The sequence below is a fragment of the Crotalus tigris genome, unplaced genomic scaffold (assembly GCF_016545835.1).
Source record: "Crotalus tigris isolate CLP2741 ecotype Arizona unplaced genomic scaffold, ASM1654583v1 scf7180000023608.1681014, whole genome shotgun sequence".
NCBI lineage: Eukaryota > Metazoa > Chordata > Lepidosauria > Squamata > Viperidae > Crotalus > Crotalus tigris.
This window is the reverse complement of record NW_024100075.1, coordinates 1,045,322-1,063,969: the sequence shown is the minus strand read 5'-3', so window position 1 is coordinate 1,063,969 and position 18,648 is coordinate 1,045,322. Positions and strand designations below refer to the sequence as shown.

General features: G+C 35.2%; 1 protein-coding gene across 2 annotated transcripts in view; it reads right to left on the bottom strand.

The window, feature by feature from the left end:
• GMDS (GDP-mannose 4,6-dehydratase) overlaps window positions 1-18,648 on the bottom strand; it is a 273,055-nt gene that overhangs the window by 236,401 nt on the left and 18,006 nt on the right. The window contains exons 2-4 of one of the 2 annotated variants that reach the window (XM_039319712.1): window positions 10,500-10,544; window positions 8,776-8,881; window positions 6,829-6,938 (exon numbers count right to left, since the gene is read on the bottom strand). In XM_039319712.1, coding sequence (XP_039175646.1) covers window positions 6,829-6,938; window positions 8,776-8,881; window positions 10,500-10,544 — 261 coding nt within the window. The remainder of the gene's footprint in view (window positions 1-6,828; window positions 6,939-8,775; window positions 8,882-10,499; window positions 10,545-18,648) is intronic. The other variant, XM_039319713.1, reaches the window with a different exon arrangement.

Here is an 18,648-nt window from a genome sequence, read left to right as displayed (position 1 = left end):
TAATGTTTTTATTTAGTGAAAATTATTTTAGGATACTTGTTCAAGTTTCAAAAACACAGAAGGAATCTGTCAGCAATTTTTCTGGCTACACAGCTTTTATTAAAAGGCACAAGCTTTCAAGAGCTGCAGCAATATATACTGCAAAATAGCTTCCCCAGTATGTGTGAGAAACACTTCCTTAAAATAATATATTATTCTTATTTTTGAGCCTAACTCTTAAATAATGCCAGTCAAATCTGAGTACTGACATTTTCTTTCTCTGAATAGCTTATCTTTAAAGTAATATGCAGGCTTAGTCCCGTAGTACCCCAAGGCAGTAGTCAATTCACTTAAAACTTGTGAACACTTTCTATTTTTCTCTGTCTATTTATTTTGATGTGTATATTATTCTTAGCTAACTTCCATCATATTTCATGAGTTGATCTCATACCGTAAAAGATTAGGCATTCCCACCTGGAACTATTCACAATGTATAGCATTGCATAACCTTCTTCGTCTTCTAGTCTTCTATTCTTATGCATTATTAATAGTAGCATTCTTTCTTATTTAATGTATAACTACAACTTTCTACAAGGCTATGGTTGATAGAAGCCTACTGTCTGTCATGCTTCTTTCATTACAGTCAAAGGAACTGAATGGTTCATTATCTAACACTCTGCTGCCATCTATTTGACAAAAAAGAAAACATCTCCGTCAATGCCCTGTTTTGAAAAATACAATCCTGGATCAAACGAAAACAAAGAATGTAAAAATTTCTACTGGCATTCTCTGTTTAAATATATCCTTCAGTACGAATGAGACAAAGACAAATGTTCTTGTGACAACATTTACATGTTACTTTCATATTTACTGGCATATTGCATCCTTAGTATTTATGTTATAGTAAAGCAAATTTTAGGCCTGAAGAAGAGTTTTTTTTTTAAAAAAAATTATACAGGCATTTCTTCCTTTCTTTCTCTTTCTGTCATGTCACACAAATAAAACACATTTTAAACTTTTTTAAATCCTAGTTATTTAATTTCACATAAATAATAGGTATTTATTCATTATACCAAAATCCAATTCCCATTTGAAGTAATTCTCATTGAAGTAAATATTTATAAAATTGCAACCTTAGATGGTCCATACTGTGGCTTGGATCCAGACATGCCCATTTATTTGTAAAAGAAACCAAGGTTTATAAGAAGCTCCTCCCCGCAAGTGGGGAAGGAGGTAATTTTTGTTGCTTGCCATTTTCAGCCAGCTCCCAGCAGCATTATATATCATAGTGCATTGGACTGTTACTTGATCCCCAAAGTAGGTTTTCAATGGGTAAAGGGGGAAGAGAGAATTAGTAAAAAATAACTGTATTTTCCAATGCCCCCTCCCCATTCTCTCTTGAGCAAAAACATTGCCTGAATAAAACAGGGATGCAATGGATCACATTGACAACAATATATTGACAACAATACCCATAGCTTATATATCTAATATGCTAGTTTTTCACTGATATCTCATCTTCAAATAGGCATCATTTCCATTCTGTAAATGGAAAACTCTAAGCTTAAGGGCATTTTTCTGGCCCTTGTATGAATAAAATCTTGGCTTATAGCTAATAAAAATCTTTCTACCAGATTCTAGTATCAGACACCATGAGGAAATATTCCATCCCTTGAATATAAAAAGTCCCATAGCAGCTTATCTGATCAATAACAAACTATGATCATCTCCAATCTGATACGATTTTTCAATTATTATGCAAGTTGCTTGGAAATGTTCTTTTATTTTGAATTTAAACTTTTCTTTATATTGGAAACAAATATTTAGTTTGAATTTAAACAAATAAAATGCATATTTTTGTTTTAAATAATGCTTGTCCTAGGAAAAAGTCATGAAAGTAATAGTTTCTATAAATATTAAAAAAAAAAAAACAGAACAGTTAAAGAAGTTTGTTTTATCGATAACTGGGTGTATACTTTAGGGGATCTGTAAAGAGAAATACATTTTTTTTAAAATTAATATTTTGATATATTTTATAATGCTGATTGATGGTTCAATAGTCTTTTAAACTAAATCACTTATAATGATTGTTACAAGTAGGAAATAATAACCATTCAATTAATCATATTTTAATTAATGATTAATTGAAATACTGTATATATGTGTGCATGTGTGTGTATATATAAGCACCTTAGACATTAATTATAATGAAGAAATAGCAATTAATATATGTGGATTTGTGAAATATTTAAAGCAAATATTTAAAACAAAACTAATCCATAATCAAATTCAACACTGTCTGAAGGAGAAAAAAAAGCACTTCGAAGAGTGCCTATTTGGACAATGGGAACTAGAATACAAAAGCACTGCATGATCCTTAAAACAGATGCAGATATTTTAATGAGTCACAAGTGGATTCTCTATTTGCACTTTGCATGCTCCGAAGCACCTCCTCAGAATCAAACATGAAACTCTCTAGCGACAAATAGTCCTCAACTTAAAACTACAGTTGGAACCAAAATTTCTTGTCATTACGTGATGACGTGATCAAATTGCTTAGTGACAGAACTCCCTGTTGCCATCTGTAAGCAAATTCTATTGGTCATTAGTGAGGACCAATCCAAGCTAGTCTTTTCCCTCCCAGCCCTCAACTTCAGTTAGGTAAGGGCCTGTCTTGAGTTTCCCCCCCAATTTAATTGGTCCCCTATCCTGACCTTTTGGCCATCCTGGATCCTCCCTTCTAGGCCAGAAAACAGCCTCAGGATTATGTGGCTTTGGGCTGCTTGCCACGTTCTGGCTCAGGGGTTTCTTGGCATGCAGTGACTCTGAGGCCGCAAGAAGCCCCTGAGTTGCTGCACAGCTGAAAGCCAGAGCTGCCTCACTGTGGCCCAGCAGCACAATGCCAAACTTCAGCCATCCTGGAAGTCCCAGCCCCCCCAGGAAGTTCCCATCACTCTGCCATGAAGCTGCAGCTGGGAAGCCCCAGTTGCCCCGTTCCAGCTATGATCAGAAGTCAAGGACTATCTGGGGCATGTCTTTTGATAGATTACTCACTAAGCTGCATTAAAATTAGGATTTATAAGTGAAGTATGTACCTTTTCTCTTTTATCTGGTGGTTTTGTTTATCTTTTGCAATAATGCAGAACATAATTATCTACTCTAAAAGTTATTTTCCTCTGAATTTATGATTAAGAACTTTAACCATTTTCCCTGGACTTCGATAGACTCATTCCAAAAATGATTTATTTTTGTTGGTTTCCTACAGGAAACCAGACCAACATCCTATTACTTTATTTTTCTTACTTTTAGCAGAAATCACATAACATTAACTGGAAGGGGAAAACCTATTCAGCCAGTAGTATAGAAACAATAAGGCATCAAAATGAAGAGAACACTGGTTAAGCTTAGACCAACTGATAATGATGTACTGTGCCACTATAAAATAATAACTATATATGAAAGCTGCACGAAGACATCAAAAACACAAAAGGCAAATAAGATTTAATGTGGGTAGAATTGTTAAATCTCACACAAAATATTAACAACCCCCAAATTTTCTTATACTGAATTTGAGATTTATTTGTACTGCTATCATAAGATGGCTGGTTTTTATATTTGGGAGATTTTGGTACCTTCAGATAAGTTTGGATTTCAGGAAACTCCCTGGAGAAATTTGTGCAGTTTTCTTGGCAACGTTTTAATAAGTGGTTTATCATTTATTTCTTCTAGGGCTAAGACTGATCCAAAGTCACCCCACTTGCTTTATATTTAAGACAGAACTGGAATTCAGTCTACCAGTTTCCCAATTCATGCCTTTAACCATTATACCAGACTGTCTCTTAAACTGTGAACTACTTTAGGAACTTGAGTTATAAAATATAATAACATTCAAACAGGTAAGCATCACCATACAACCACCCATATTTAACAACTGTCATAGGAAACACAAAAAAGTCCAAATAGTGGACATTGCAGTATTTGGAGATAGCAGAATGGAAAAGAAAGAACTGGAGAAAATCACAAAATACAAAGACTTTTAAATCAAAGTGGAAAGACAGTGACAAAGCAAACAAAGATAGTACCAATAGTAATAGGCAACTTGTATGCAATTAAAAAAACATCTGGAACATCACTTGAACACCATTGGCATTGACAAAATCACCATTAGTCAATTGCAAAAGGCAGCTTTACTTGGAACAGTTTACATCTTATGCTGATACCTTTAATAACAACACCTGTCTATCCCAGATCCTTAGGAAGGTGAATAAAAATGCCAAATCTACTATGGCATAATAACAGACAATATTGCCATATCCAAATATTTATTAGCAAAAATTTTGAAGATTAAAAAGTACAGCACTGCCTACATTCCAGAAAATCAAAAGGTAACAATGATGAGAATTATTGTTATTACTGAGTAACAGAAAATTATGAATGTATATATGTATCAAAACACAGAAACACACAGAAATACACATGTACATAGCTAAAAAAAACATAAAAGACAGCAAAAGTATACTTTCATCTTCATTCCTCATCTTGTGGCTAAATACAGAAGAGGTAGTAATGTGGGGATTTATCTTGTTTAATTTTATATCACTCCTCAACTCTTTCAAATAATTCAAATCAGTTACATGAGAATAAAAGAAAACAAAGATGAACAGAAAGAACGAACAATACACACACAAACACACAATGTTAAAGAGAGTTTTATAAACAATTTTGCACATGAATTTGCTTAGATCTCAAGCCCTGTCAAAAATTCAAAAGCTGATCTATCAAGTCGGGCATTCAAATGCAGCCATGGGTTGAAGGGGCAGTGGAAATAACACATACACGAAACCCTCCTGCAAACTAAAGGGTCAACTGTGTGCTCTGATAAGTCCTGGCCAACACTTACAAACAAAAAGAACGTTGGATTGGATCCAAACCTGTTTGAGTGGAAGGGATTTCAACTTGGCAGAATATCCTATGACTAACCATGTACCTCTTGCCCTGCAATATACCATCCAAAATGCCATATCTTTCTGAATATTCTAACATTCAGGAAAAGCAATTGGAAAGGAATATATAGCTGGGATATAGACGGGACAGAAAAGTCTTGATGCGCAAACAGAACTACTAACAGAACTATTATCTTTTATTTCTATGTTTGATAAATTTAATTTAATTTCATATAATGTGAAACTAAATTCTTTCTCAGAATATATGAAGCAAATATAGGCTTCCCATTAAAAATCAACACTAATAAGCAGGAGGCAGTTCCTGGACCAAGAAAGGTAAATAGGGTTAGGCCTGATTGATATTTGTACAGAACACTAACTACCCTGGAAGCCCAGAACTATAGGTTTGACTGCAAAGTTGTAAAAACATCTATCCAAACATAAATGTGTCTGGATAAGTCGCCAAGAGTTCGGCTTGATTTGATGGTAACGAGTAACGTTCTTCTCATTCCTTTAACTGATTACGTTTATCTCTGGGTTTAAAACTTTTTACCAAGTTAATTGTTTTATTGTACTGTAACTGACTACGGGGGTTATTTATACAATAGAAATTTGAAACTTTGACATTGTGATGATCTAGATAAATTAAATCTTTAAATATGATAAAAACATGTTTGATCAATGCTAAATAAAAGTTCTAAGATGTTCATGAATGTAAGATTGTTTAACTTGTGTAATTGATATTGATAAAATTGATTAAAAAGTTGCAAAATGCATTACAATATTTTATAATATTAAGGTTTAGATTTTTAAGCTTAATATTTAATACTAAAGTCTCCCACTGTATTTTTTTTTAAAGTCTGTGCTTAAAACTTTGATGATCAAGAAGCAAAAGACAAGGGAAAATAAGATTTCAAATTTCTCAGTGACCAGAAAGGTTGAAAGGTAAACGGGAGTAGAATAAAGTGGTTTGCAGAGCTTCAACTTCTGGAGAAGGGAAGAAATCCATTCCAGTGCAGTGTATGGCCAATGGTGATCAGAGACTCTACAAGGGCACTCTCTTCAGAGAAGTGTCAAGCTCACCACTTTGTTGAACAAATGTACTTGCTTTGTCATTTCCAACATGATGGAATGGTACTTCCTTAACAAATTGAGAATCTATCTCAGTTTGTAGACACTGAATATATAATTCTTTATTGTTTATATCAATGTATTTTATAGAAATAATGTTCATGGATATTTAAAGATTATACCTATATTTAAATAACAAGAAAAGTTGCAAGGAAAAAAGTGTTTAAACACAAAGGGCAGCACTGATACAAAAATAATTGCAAAAAGTGAAAAAGGGTGTTCTACATCAGAGGTCCCCAACCTTTTGGGCACCAGGGACCGGTTACGTGGAGAGAGAATTTTCCGCAGACTGGAGGGACCGTAGTTTTGTGTGCTGCCTGCATCCCGCGGATGGGGCTTTGCTTGTTTGTGCGGCCCGGTTGCTGGCATGCCATAGCCAGGTATCCAGTCCACAGTTGGGGACCTCTTTTCTACGTCATTCAAGAATATCCTAAACTCCAATCAACCTTCAGTTAAGAAATTAACATGACTACATAATTTACAAGTGAGTCATTTATCTTTGCTGTATGTATTTAAATAGTTATACTCACAAATCATGCTTCTCTCTCCTATATACATGCATATACACCAACACCCGTATGGTATAGCTTTGTTTACTTAAACCATTATTTAAGGTTTCTTTTGTATTTTTACATTCTCAGAATGTTGTTCATAAATATATGTTAAAATAATATAAAAATGGGATCTAACAAAATAAGTAGCAACAGAATATACTACTTTTTCCCTTCATATAATCACATGTTTATTTTGTAAGACATTTATTAATATTACTTACTTTAACATGACTCTGTGCTCCAAGGTTGTAAATTTCAGAGGGCTTAACTTCATTGATTATTTTCACCAAGCAAGTACTATCTGTCAAATCACCATAATGTAGTTTCATATCTTCAAGTAAAAAAAAAAAAGTTAAAATTCATATAAAATTGCCATGTGTTGTATTCATTTCTATTTATACTTTCCTAATTCCTTGAAAAGTCATGCAGACATATATATTTTATTATAACTATAATTAAAGGCAGATCACAGCTTTCTAATAATATACGATACTCCAATCTTCATATTTTACTAAGTCAGACATTATTTTCTTTGAAATGTAAGTCACCGAGTCATAAATCATAGGAATTCTGAAATTTAATTTGCATTTATTAAATTACATGAGCTATTAGATTTTGTACCAACTGGTTTTCCGACAAAAATATAAAAATATGATTAAAGAAAAATTAAATAAAATGAGTTATATAATACAGAAAGTCTACTGAAAACATTTGAAGTTCTATTTATTTTCAACATATTGTCCTAGTTCAGTTTTGCTAAAACCATTTATGTTACCAGTCACAATATGCAAAATATATTTTCTTATATTTTTCCTGCTCTGTTAACTGGTTGCCTGAATTACTCAGGTAGAGTAAAGTCAGGTAGCTTGTGAATACGATTAGATCATTATTACATGGCCCTCATTATCTGCAGTCTAATTATCAGGTGAATTTACATATTCATGATTGATAAATAAAGAAGACAACTATAAATATGTAAAGGTTTTCACATGTTATGATTTGGCTTTGATTTTATATAGGTACAAATGGCAGGCTTTCAGATATGCATACACAATATTTTTTTTAAGAATAGGTTGTCACTTCAACCTACCTATATCTGCTTCCTTCCTCACCTTTCTCAGTCATAGATTTTACTGGACCAACCCACATGAGCCTCCACGTGGCAGCTTGGTCTCTTCAAAGTGACTAACTTGGCTGGTGATGGAGGAGGTTATTCATTTGCACTTCCTCACAATGGGTTCTCTATCTACATGGCTCTTTTGCCATCTTAGTGGATGGTCCTCTCAGTCAATTGCTGGATCCTTTTGCTACAGTGAGAGCCTTATGGAGGACAGGAGTCACCACAAGCAATTATACAAGTAAAATGTCTCCATTTTCCATCAATTAAGTTGCATTGAAGAAGGGGACCAGCTGCACAGGGAAGCCACATGAACTCTCATACTAGTCTGACTTAATGAAATTGCCACATTTGGGTGAGGAGGAGAAACAAATACAGAAACATTGCTTAGATAACATCTATGAGAGGAAGATGAAGGAACTGGATGACTATTAGGCTCTAGGATCTTATCCCAATTCTCATAAACCTTTCTTGTTTTTTGTAGCTTTATTATCCATGATTCTGGTTAAGAAAATTGTGTTGGAACAGAACCTTGGAAAATAACAGTCACCAGTATATTATTTTGTTAGAAATGGCTGATGTTAGTAACAAGTTTGATTAGCAAGCTGCCTTGCTGTAATGGCTAAAATTTTGATATCTGATCACCAAATTCATTTTACTGCTAACATTTTTATATTGATTTCATATGGCATAGAGGGACTTGATAAAAATTGCAATTTTATGACCAAGAAAAGAATTGTGAACTAGTTCTAATTAGTCAGGGAAATGATTTGCAATATATTAACAAACCTATATTGCTATCCTAAAAAGTCTTCTTAACTTTGCTTTTTTTAGGGATGATTAATGATATCAAAATTTCATGTTCTGTTCCAGTTGAAATTAACAAAAATTAACAAAAATATTTTCTAAAGTATTTTTCAAATGCTAAAAAAAAGGATAGAGGCTAGACTAAAAAAGATGCTCACATAATCAGTCTCAGTGATCAATTTCCTGTTTGTTGAAATCTTATATAAACATTAGCAATAAAAACAAAATCACAATTCCGTCTTACCTTTCGATGCATACTTACTTCCTTCTATATGAGCCTGCGGGTTCTTGTAGAGATGTTCAATTCGTCCTGTGTTAAAAGAACTAGATCTACGAACAATTCCGTGTACCTGCAATTGAACAGAAGTACAGAAAATATTTTTGATATAATGTTTCACAATATCAAGTCGTTGTGAGATATATTTCATGATACAGAAGTGTCTGATTCAAATACAAACACAAGAAATGGCCGTAAAGATTCAGGGGACTGAATTATTCCACCACACAACACAATTGTCCAAATATTCTTCTGAAAAAGCACCTTTGGAATTATTCTCCAACAGTTTCTCTTGTAAGTTGAGCTCAAAAATGGCTGTGCAAAAGCTACTTAATGGAAACAGCTGCATGAAAATAATGGCACCCTATTTCTCCATGTGCTTTCTCTTGTTGAACAATCATTTCTGATTATTTCTGACAAACATCTCTAGCCTATGGAACTTGTATAACATATAATTATAAATATGTACTTAATTTGTACTGTAAATTTGTACTTAATCTCTTCATGGGTTCAGATTGACATAATTTATGCAGTGTTTTTCTCTGAACAATGGAAAGAGGGAGAGTTTTGCTACCTACATATATAACATAGAAAATTTAATTACATCTAGCCAACCCTGGCCAAACTCAGCACTAAGTGGGATTAGACCTAGACCTGGATGACAGACCATAAAGAAACCCCAGGTTTGTAAAATGGACTAGAAAGAAAAAAAATTAAAACCAAAGGCAGTGGCAAACTATTTCCATAACATATTTATAGTGAAAGTACCCAATGAAACAAATTACTTTATGAAAAGTACCAGACAGTTTCCTTGATTTTATTTCAGCTGCTCTCTTGTTCTTCCTTTTGCTTATGTTAAAAAGACATGATTTCTAAGTTACAAATATAAAAGTAGTAGTGTCACTTTACTATTATGAAATATACTGATTAATGTTAGAAGTAACAAATAACACAGAAGATGGAACTACGACAGAAACATTTTAAAGAACAAGGAAATTTTTATATTACATATATTCAGTGATGGGATTCAAATATGTGAACAACCAGTTTTCTGTGTGTGGATGCTACTTCCGGAAGTCCATTCTGGGCCTGGGCAACAAAAAAAAAAAACTATCTACCGGTTCTGCCAAACTGGTGTGAACTGGCTGAATCCCACCACTGCATATATTATGTTGTTATGACAGCTAAATGGAAAAGGATCAAGTTCATTAATGAGGTACCACATTTCAGCTGTTCATTCTGTGGTAGAACATTATGGTACCAAAATTCTAACGTTTCATAATGGCTGAAACACAGTTCAGTTTATTTTTTCAAGGTCCCCCACCTCCCATTCCCTGAAAAATACCTTCTTTAGGAGGCATTCAAAATAAGTTAACTTCTTCCTCCTGCATCGTAACACGTGAATTTAATGTAGCTTTGCTTAGCACAGGCTGCTGTTTATCTGAATAAGCAGGAAGTGTGGAAAAACAGCTATACCCTGAGGATCGGAGGGATTCCACCATTGCACTCTCCATGATAAACAGTACAATGTACTGGCAATGATTACAGCTCATGTTGTGCATTCTTTTCAAACATTTTGATTTCTTATCTCCTGCTGAATGGAAAACATAACCAGAGAGTGACAGCAACAAGGAAGCTCTGTCCAAATTATTCCATGAGTCTGCAGTCAGTCAGCAAGACTACTCACTCACCTCATAGCCCTTTTCCAGCAGGAACTCTGCCAAGTATGAGCCATCCTAATGAGAAGATAGGAAAATGTTATGAAAGTGTTAGGACCGTCTTATCTCTATGTGGAAGCTGTCAGCTTCGGTTATCTTAAGAATACTGTAAACTCAGAAATGAACTTGTAATTAACAGCCTTCATAGAAAGTTCAATGCATTCAATCAGTTACATGTTAATCAATCAAAGAATTTAGTACTTCAAATCATGCCTTTGTTTTTCAGCATACAGAACAATAGATGATTAATTCATTGAGACTAACTATTGTTGCCTACTTTTAATTTGTCATGTTGGAAAATGAAGTGTATTATGTAAGGAAGATAGATATCTTTACATGTAAGTTTTATAACAGCTTTCTAGTCCACAATTCCTGGAGAGCAGTATGGAAATGGACTTGAAGAAGGAGTTTAATGACCTTTTTGTAAGTTATCAGTTAAGATCAGAAAGAAAGGAGACTGTGTTGATTTTCTTTAGTGTAAGGCAGGGGTGTCAAACTGCCGCCCCGTGGGCCGGATGCATCATCTGGAAGCCATGCCCACCCCATTGCCGGCAATGGCAAAACTGTCCCGATACGTTGCGCGATGTCACATGATGTTGCGAGTTTGACATGTCTGGTGTAAGGGAATCTTTGTCAGACTATCAAGTAATTCTGAAATTATATCCAAAAATAATAGAATAGAGTTATAGTTCTTGTGCTGTCTATTTCCTGACTGAGTTCTGTTGGGACTGCAATACCTGTAACTAAAAGAATTTATTCTGCAGCAAAACCATTGTTAAAATCATCAAAGACCTGCAGTGTAAGTATCCCAACACAACTTTCAAACAATTCATACACATCCAAAGGGACTACACATGTGCACATACATCCACTTCCAATAAATCTAGGTAAAATTATACATTTTTTATAGCAGAGTAATAAGGGTCCTGAGTAGGCCCCATTTATAGTATGCTTCACACCACATTGAGCAGGATATGGACAAGTTTACAAAAATAGAAAAATATGGAGAAGTCATGTGAATATTGGTGTAAATTAATTTTAGTTATATATATTTTTTCGTATTTCATGCCCTAATTTCTTTGCCACATGATTGTTCTTTTTCTGATCTTCCATAAAATTGTTTATATCAAAAAAGAATAGTGTAAGAGGTATACAGGTATACTTTTAGAAGCTTTACATTATCTATAGAGTTTCTTTAATAATATAAGTAGTCCATGTTGAGTGACAATTGGAATTGAAACTCATTAAGTTAAAAAGTCTCTAAATGAAATTTTGTTTGTAGTTAACAATCTTTCTTCAGCTTTCTTTTGCTTTACAGTCCAGGAAAGTTATAAATGAGAGGACTGGAGGCAAAGTTACAAAGTCTGCAAGGGTGGGGAAAGGGAAGTAAGCAATTTCTGTAGACAATCTTTCCTTTGTCTGACCCTTTCTCCCCATCACCCGCTGCAATGCGGAGAGATTGGAGAGAAATGGATTTCAAGAGAGTCTTGAAAGTCTTCGACTTAAAACCCTTAATAACACTCAACATTCAAACTTACAATAACCTCAAAAACAATTACTTACAACCCATTCTCAAAGTTACGACTGCCACACATACTCCCTGTGGCCACATGATCGCATTTCAGGTGCTTAAAAACCAGCTCATGTGACCATGACTTGCAACATTTTTTCCCCATTTGACAGCAACCATTTGCCAAACTACCAAAATGGTTTGCTAACAACCAAAGTGACTTGCTTTATAAGTATCGTAAAAAATGTTGTAAAATTAAGTCAGGTCATATGATTATCCACTTAATGACAGCAACAACTTATGATCGAAATTCAGGGCTCAATTGTGGTTGTAAGATGAGGACTACCAGTACGCTGTTTGCTCTTCTCCACATCAAAAGTACTGCCATCGCATTGGAGAAAGGTCGCTGAATGAATAATTAGTAAGTGAGGACTATCTATATCACACGTTTCTCTTATTACAAATATAAAATCCATCGACTTCCCCAAAACTACAATGTTATAAATATTTATGTGAACATTTTAAGAAAACACTTTAAACTATAAGCTGCCACATGAAAGAAAGCAAAAATGATAGAAAAATTATCTAATTGTTCAATTTGAAACCTGAAAAATATTAGATAGCTTCATTAATAAAACTCAAGATCATTCACTATACTACCAAAGAAGTATTGCATAAACCCAATTTGAATGAGCATATATTATACAAATCACACATATCATTTTTCATTCAGAGGGTGAATGGGGGAAGAATAAGTATGTTTGCTTCATTCAAGGCAATAACGGAAAATTAAAAATATTTACTATTCTGATTTGATCATATAAGTTATTATAAATCAAATACAAAAAGAGCAGCTTTGCAGATTACTTAACTTTTGATGCAAACTAGACCTAAACACAAAAGTATTCCATCAAATAAGGTTTTATTCTTTTCACCTAAGCTGTTTTAAACTTATGAACCTTGCTGGAACATTTTAAATGAGCTATGGCATTCATTTCCTTTGTATTTCCTTTCCAGGTTTATCAACTGACAGAAAACGACAAGATAAATAAGTAGGAAACAAACAATTATTAGAAGCTAATAATTTCTAATTCCACAATGTTATTGCTAATTTGTTATTTAACTATTTAATATAATAATTAGGACTTACTACATTAGAGCAATCTGTATCATTAGCCTTGATTTCTTTGCAGCAAAATGATATAGTGAACATCTTACTCAAATAATCCCACAGACTGGATATTTACAATTTCATTTTGTCTCCGGAGTTTCAAATACTCCAAATTGATCATCTTGTATATGTATTTACGCATAGCTCTTTTGATTTAAATGTTTAAGAAAAATCCAAGACTTTTATTTTTTGGAGTTTGTAACATGGAAAAATCCACATGAACTACTACTAAAGCAGCGGTTCTCAACCTGTGGGTCGGCACCCCATTTGGGGTCGAACGACCATTTCACGGGGGTCGCCAAACAACGCAGTCCGCCATTTTTTTCCCTTTTCCTTAGCTGTGCTACTCCCTTTTATTCTATTGGCTTTTGAAAGCCAACAGAATAGACTCTCTTGAATAGAGTCTAATTCTATTGGCTTTAAAAAGCCAATTGGAATTGTCCAGGCTGTCTCTGCCCTGCTGAGCCCACCAAAAGTCCCATTCTGCAAACGGTGCTGCAACTTGTCTGCAGCGAAGGCGAGCTGTCTGGAAGTTTCCACCCCTCCCTGCTGAGCAACTACTAAAAATGTAAGGCCAGGGGTGGGAGGTGGGAGGCCGGCGGGCGCAGGGAGGATTGCTGGCGCGCGTGGGGCCCGGCGGGTGCCTTACCTCCCTTGGGCTGGGCCAGCTGGTGGCCCAGCTGGTGGTCAGCCTGTTCTGTCTCTGCCACTTGCCAGCTACGCCTTGGCCGGCGCACGGGGCAGCACCACGCATGTGCGGCGCTCCCGGGCAGGGAAAGTCCTCGACTTACGACCGGTTGGGTAGTCCTCAACTTACAACTGGTTGGGTAGTCCTCAACTTACAACCAGTTGCGGTATTAAAAAGGTTGAGAACCACTGTACTAAAGGGTGCTCCTAAATGATTATTTTACAGATTGCACTGTACCTTGCTTATATGTGTTTTCCAAACATTTTCAGTTACAGGATCCAATCTGGGTCGGTCACCAGGAACAGAGGTTTTGTCTATAGAGCAGTTCTAGGTAGAGAGAAGTTCCCTGTCGAAGGGCTCCACCATGAGTCCAAAAGCTTGGAAGAGAAAACCTCTGGTCCCGGTGACTGACCCAGATTGGATCCTGCAACTTTATCCTGGCACATGTATATTTGTCTTCATTCGTGATTTTCAGTTACTTTCAAGCGGAAAAAAAAATGAAAAAAATTTGAGGGAAATGCAACCAAACAGGATACAACGCACAATTGCTACGATTTATAAAAAAAATTAGGAGTCTCTCAATATGAACAAAAAAATTGAAATTTCACTTTCTTCATTATATAAACTTGATATCTGAGTATTCTGTGAATGAATGAATGAATGAGTTAATCAATGGATGAATTAATGAATTAATGAATCTACTTTTACAGCACTGTGTGTAAAAGACTTATCTTTTTAATGCCATCAAATGCAACAGTAATGCTATTTTCAGTTATGTTGATAACTTTTAGTCTTAGATCTAAGATTTTGAATAGCATAAATAGCATAGCACTTAGACTTAGATACCACTCCATGGTGGTTTACAGCCTTCTAAGTGGTTTATAGAGTCAGCATATTGCCCCCAACAAGGCTGAGTCAACCTTGAACCAGTCCGAATTGAACGCCTAGCAGTGAGCTGAATGCAATACTGCATTCTAACCACTGCGCCATCACAGTTCCTTATATATCTTATATAATATCTTATCTTATGCCTTAAATATCTTACATAATATCATATATAACAAAGCATTGTTTTAAAATTATTTCACTCATCTCTCCCCATTTTTCTACCTTTCTTGATTTTTTTTAAAAAATATTTATAATACTGAAAAATTATTATAAGTAGCAAATAGCAATGCCTAAAAGTTGTCATAATGAATTATGAAAGAATTTGAATCTATTCTAATTTGGTTAGCTTCATTTTTTTCACCAATTATAGTTATACCTTATAAACTTCTGATCCATAGTAAAAAGCTTAAGTAGAACGGAATTTCAAATCTTCAATAGGAATCATTTACATATTGAAATGATTCAAAATGTAACAATTCACTCTTAATTTCATTAAACTTGCATTCATGACAACAAGACTAGAAATTAATTAAGCAATACATAATCATAATCAGAAAATATACATCAGCTAAAATATTTTTAAAATTCAGAAACTAAATTTAAGGTACTACAATTACTAATACAAATACAGTTAATTAGCAAAATAAAACTGCTAGAGAGAATGCTTTCTGATCTGTTATCTTCTTAGTTTTTTATTGTTTCTTTTGAATAGTATATAACTGTACAAATCTATGTGTCTATTGATGGGTTGATACATTCAGTGCTTTTTTTTCTAAAAAAACAAAAGGTGCCGGAACTCACACAAGTCATACAACCCGCCTTGCCTACCCTATAAGGTTCCATCCAAAAAAGGTATCGGAACTCCGTTCTGGGCGTTCTATGAGGAAAAAAAAGGCCCTGGATACATCTGAATGTCAAGCTTTCAGTAATTTTCTAGTGGTTTAGGATTTAACTTGGCTTAGGATGCCCAGTTTTCCAACCGAAACTATGGTTAAATCTCTCCACGTGCTATGAAATTAAGGTGTTTCTATCATGTCTTCTGACTGTTAGTTGATATCAATGGGCTGCACTCTGCTAGTATCAATTCTCCCAGTTAAACCAAACAGGAAACATGACTAGATGAACTAATTCTATTTTATTGTAATTCTACTTTGTTAACAGAATCTTGCAAGTCTAAAAATACAAACTTCTCGCCATCACTTTTAACAGCTTGATTCATTAGGGCGGATCCTTCTTAAGTATCTTTCTCTGACCATTAAATCACTAAGGGCTCTCATCTCTCCTGTCTATAGCAATTCTTACCCCAAGTCATCCACATATTCCATTACAACTAGTCTTCTGCCTGTCCTACATAGTGGCTGATCCAGTTCTTACACTATGTGTTTTAGATGACCTATTTTGTCATCTTGGGCTACTGGGTCTTTTGGTTTATTAAAATGTTTTGGAGGGCTTTAATTGGTTTGTGCAATATATGGATGCTATGTGGTTGTAATAGTCTATTGGTGGTTTCTAAAATGTTTTTGATGGTTGGTAGTGTTATCCTTTTCATAGCTTGTGTTGTGCTGTAGTGAGTTGAATGGTCAAGAGATTTTTGATAAAGTGGCATGGGCATCCTTTTTTGGGGGGGGAGATGTTGTATAGACTCTCTGTTTCATTTTTCTGGTGTTCTGGGCTGTTGCAGTGTGTTTTTACTTCTCTCAATAATGTTCTGACACAGCTTTTCTTGTGGAAAATTGGTAATAGAGCACTTGATTAATGTGGGTTGTTTTTTGATAGAAGAACGCATTAGTGGAAGAACAGGCTGGATTTAGATCTCGGCTCCATAAAAGGCAACTGCTTCGTTCTACACCACTTATTACTAAATATACAACAGATGGTAAACACCTGTTCAGATCTTTCATAGATCTTAGTGGGGTACTTGATTCTATAAACAAAAGAGTTTTTATTGAAGAAGCTGGCCAAGCTAATATGGAACCCAGACTTCATTAGCAGAAGAAGCTGTGTTTAGAAAATCAATGCAGCAGATGGCCAACCATCTCTGGACTTGGAGGCAAATTAGATGATGTAAGTTCACATGGGAGATCTTCAAAGAAAATCACTATCATTTGCTAAGTGGTTAGATCTTGAAGTAGCTCCATTTAATTTAATTTAATCAGAATAGAGCTGGAAGGCACCTTGGAGGTCTTCTATTCCAACCCCCTACTCAAACATGAGATTCTATACCCTTTCAGATAGGTAGCTGTCCAGTCTTTTCTTAAAAATCTCCAGTGATGAAGCACCCACAATTTCTGAAGGCAAAAGCTGTTCCACTGGTTAATTGTTCTGTTAGGAAGTTTCTCCTTAGTTATTATTAATTATCCATTTTTGCTGTTATTATCCATTGCTGTTAACCTCTATTCTCTCTTATCCTTGTGATTTTTAATTTTTTAAATAATGACTGGTTTTTATGTGTTTACTGTTTCATAATTTTGTTGTACATTGCCTAGAGCAGTGGTGGCAACCTATGGCACGGGTGCCAGAGGTGGCAATCAGAGCTCTCTTTGTGGGCACGCGTGCCGTCGCCCCAGTCCTAGGCCTTCAGCTGGGTTTTATAAAACCTTTTCACTTTAGGCCTCCACTGCCATGTGCAAAAAAAAAAAAAAAGATTCAATCAGTCAATTTCAGATCTTGCAAAGTTGGAATTGATTGATTGAACTTACCACCGCAGCCACGCCCAGCCAATGGGCCACGCGCAGCCAATGGGCCACACCCACCCAGCATGTGGGTTTTGGGTTGCAGTTTGGGCACTCAGTCTCTAAAAGGTTCACCATCACTGGCCTAGAGTAATTTTTTCGTAAGATGGTCAGCCTTATAAATTTGATCAATCAATCTGGAAATAAAAAAAAAACTTCCCTAAAGAAAGAGATGGCAGCCTGCTTCTGTAGTGCTGGCAAATACTTTCATCCATGTCCATAAAGTCGTTAGGAAATGAACTCTACTTAAAGACTTGATTTTACTTTTGGGGACACAGAACGATAGCATCTATGTCTTTCTAAATTGTCTTTTAGATTCCCATATAGATATTTTAAAGCTGCAGAATGGAAAACCGTAAAATCTCTTTAGAAAAGAAGAACCGAAGTGAGTAATTCTAGTGCAACTTTAAGAGCAACTAGTAGGGTCCATAGTGGTGCAGTGGCTGGAATGCAGTTGAGAAGCCTGTCTTCTAAGAACTTTACCTCTAATACCTCAGTGAGGTATTGGATCAGATAGTCCCTATGTAACACGGATGCATACCACATTGAGCTTTATAAGTGATAATCAGCAATTTGAACTGGACCTGCAAATCAACTGGTGGCTAGGGGCACTTCCACAGTAACATTATACTGCTATGCTATTGTTGACCAGATACAAGATATACTCTCCGTATATTTTGAATTGTCTTCAAGCATCCCGGTATGAAAGGAAATGCAAAATTTGAACAGACAGAACAGGTACTTTTGTTTATATAATCCTTCTGAGGTACTGGAGTATTTAATAAAGCGTGTTACCAAGAATTCCAAGTTTATATGGAAAATGCTATTTCACTGTTATGTGGTACCCACATGTGTCCTTTTTCATACTGTTCAGAAAAGGCAAAACCGAAGAGTTATCCTGAGATCCATACAATCCGGGGTTTGCTTAAGTGTGTTTTGATGAATAAGCCAAAATGGCTGGGTTCACAGAATACATTTGGCAAAAAACAAAGGATATTGTAGCTTTGCATGCTCAGACAGCGCACAAAATGGCAGAAGGACAATATTTTATAAAGCTATACTTAAAAATATTTAGCAGGAGATTGGAGACAGCTATAAACAGACTAACAGCCAAGAATTCAAGTTCTTAACTT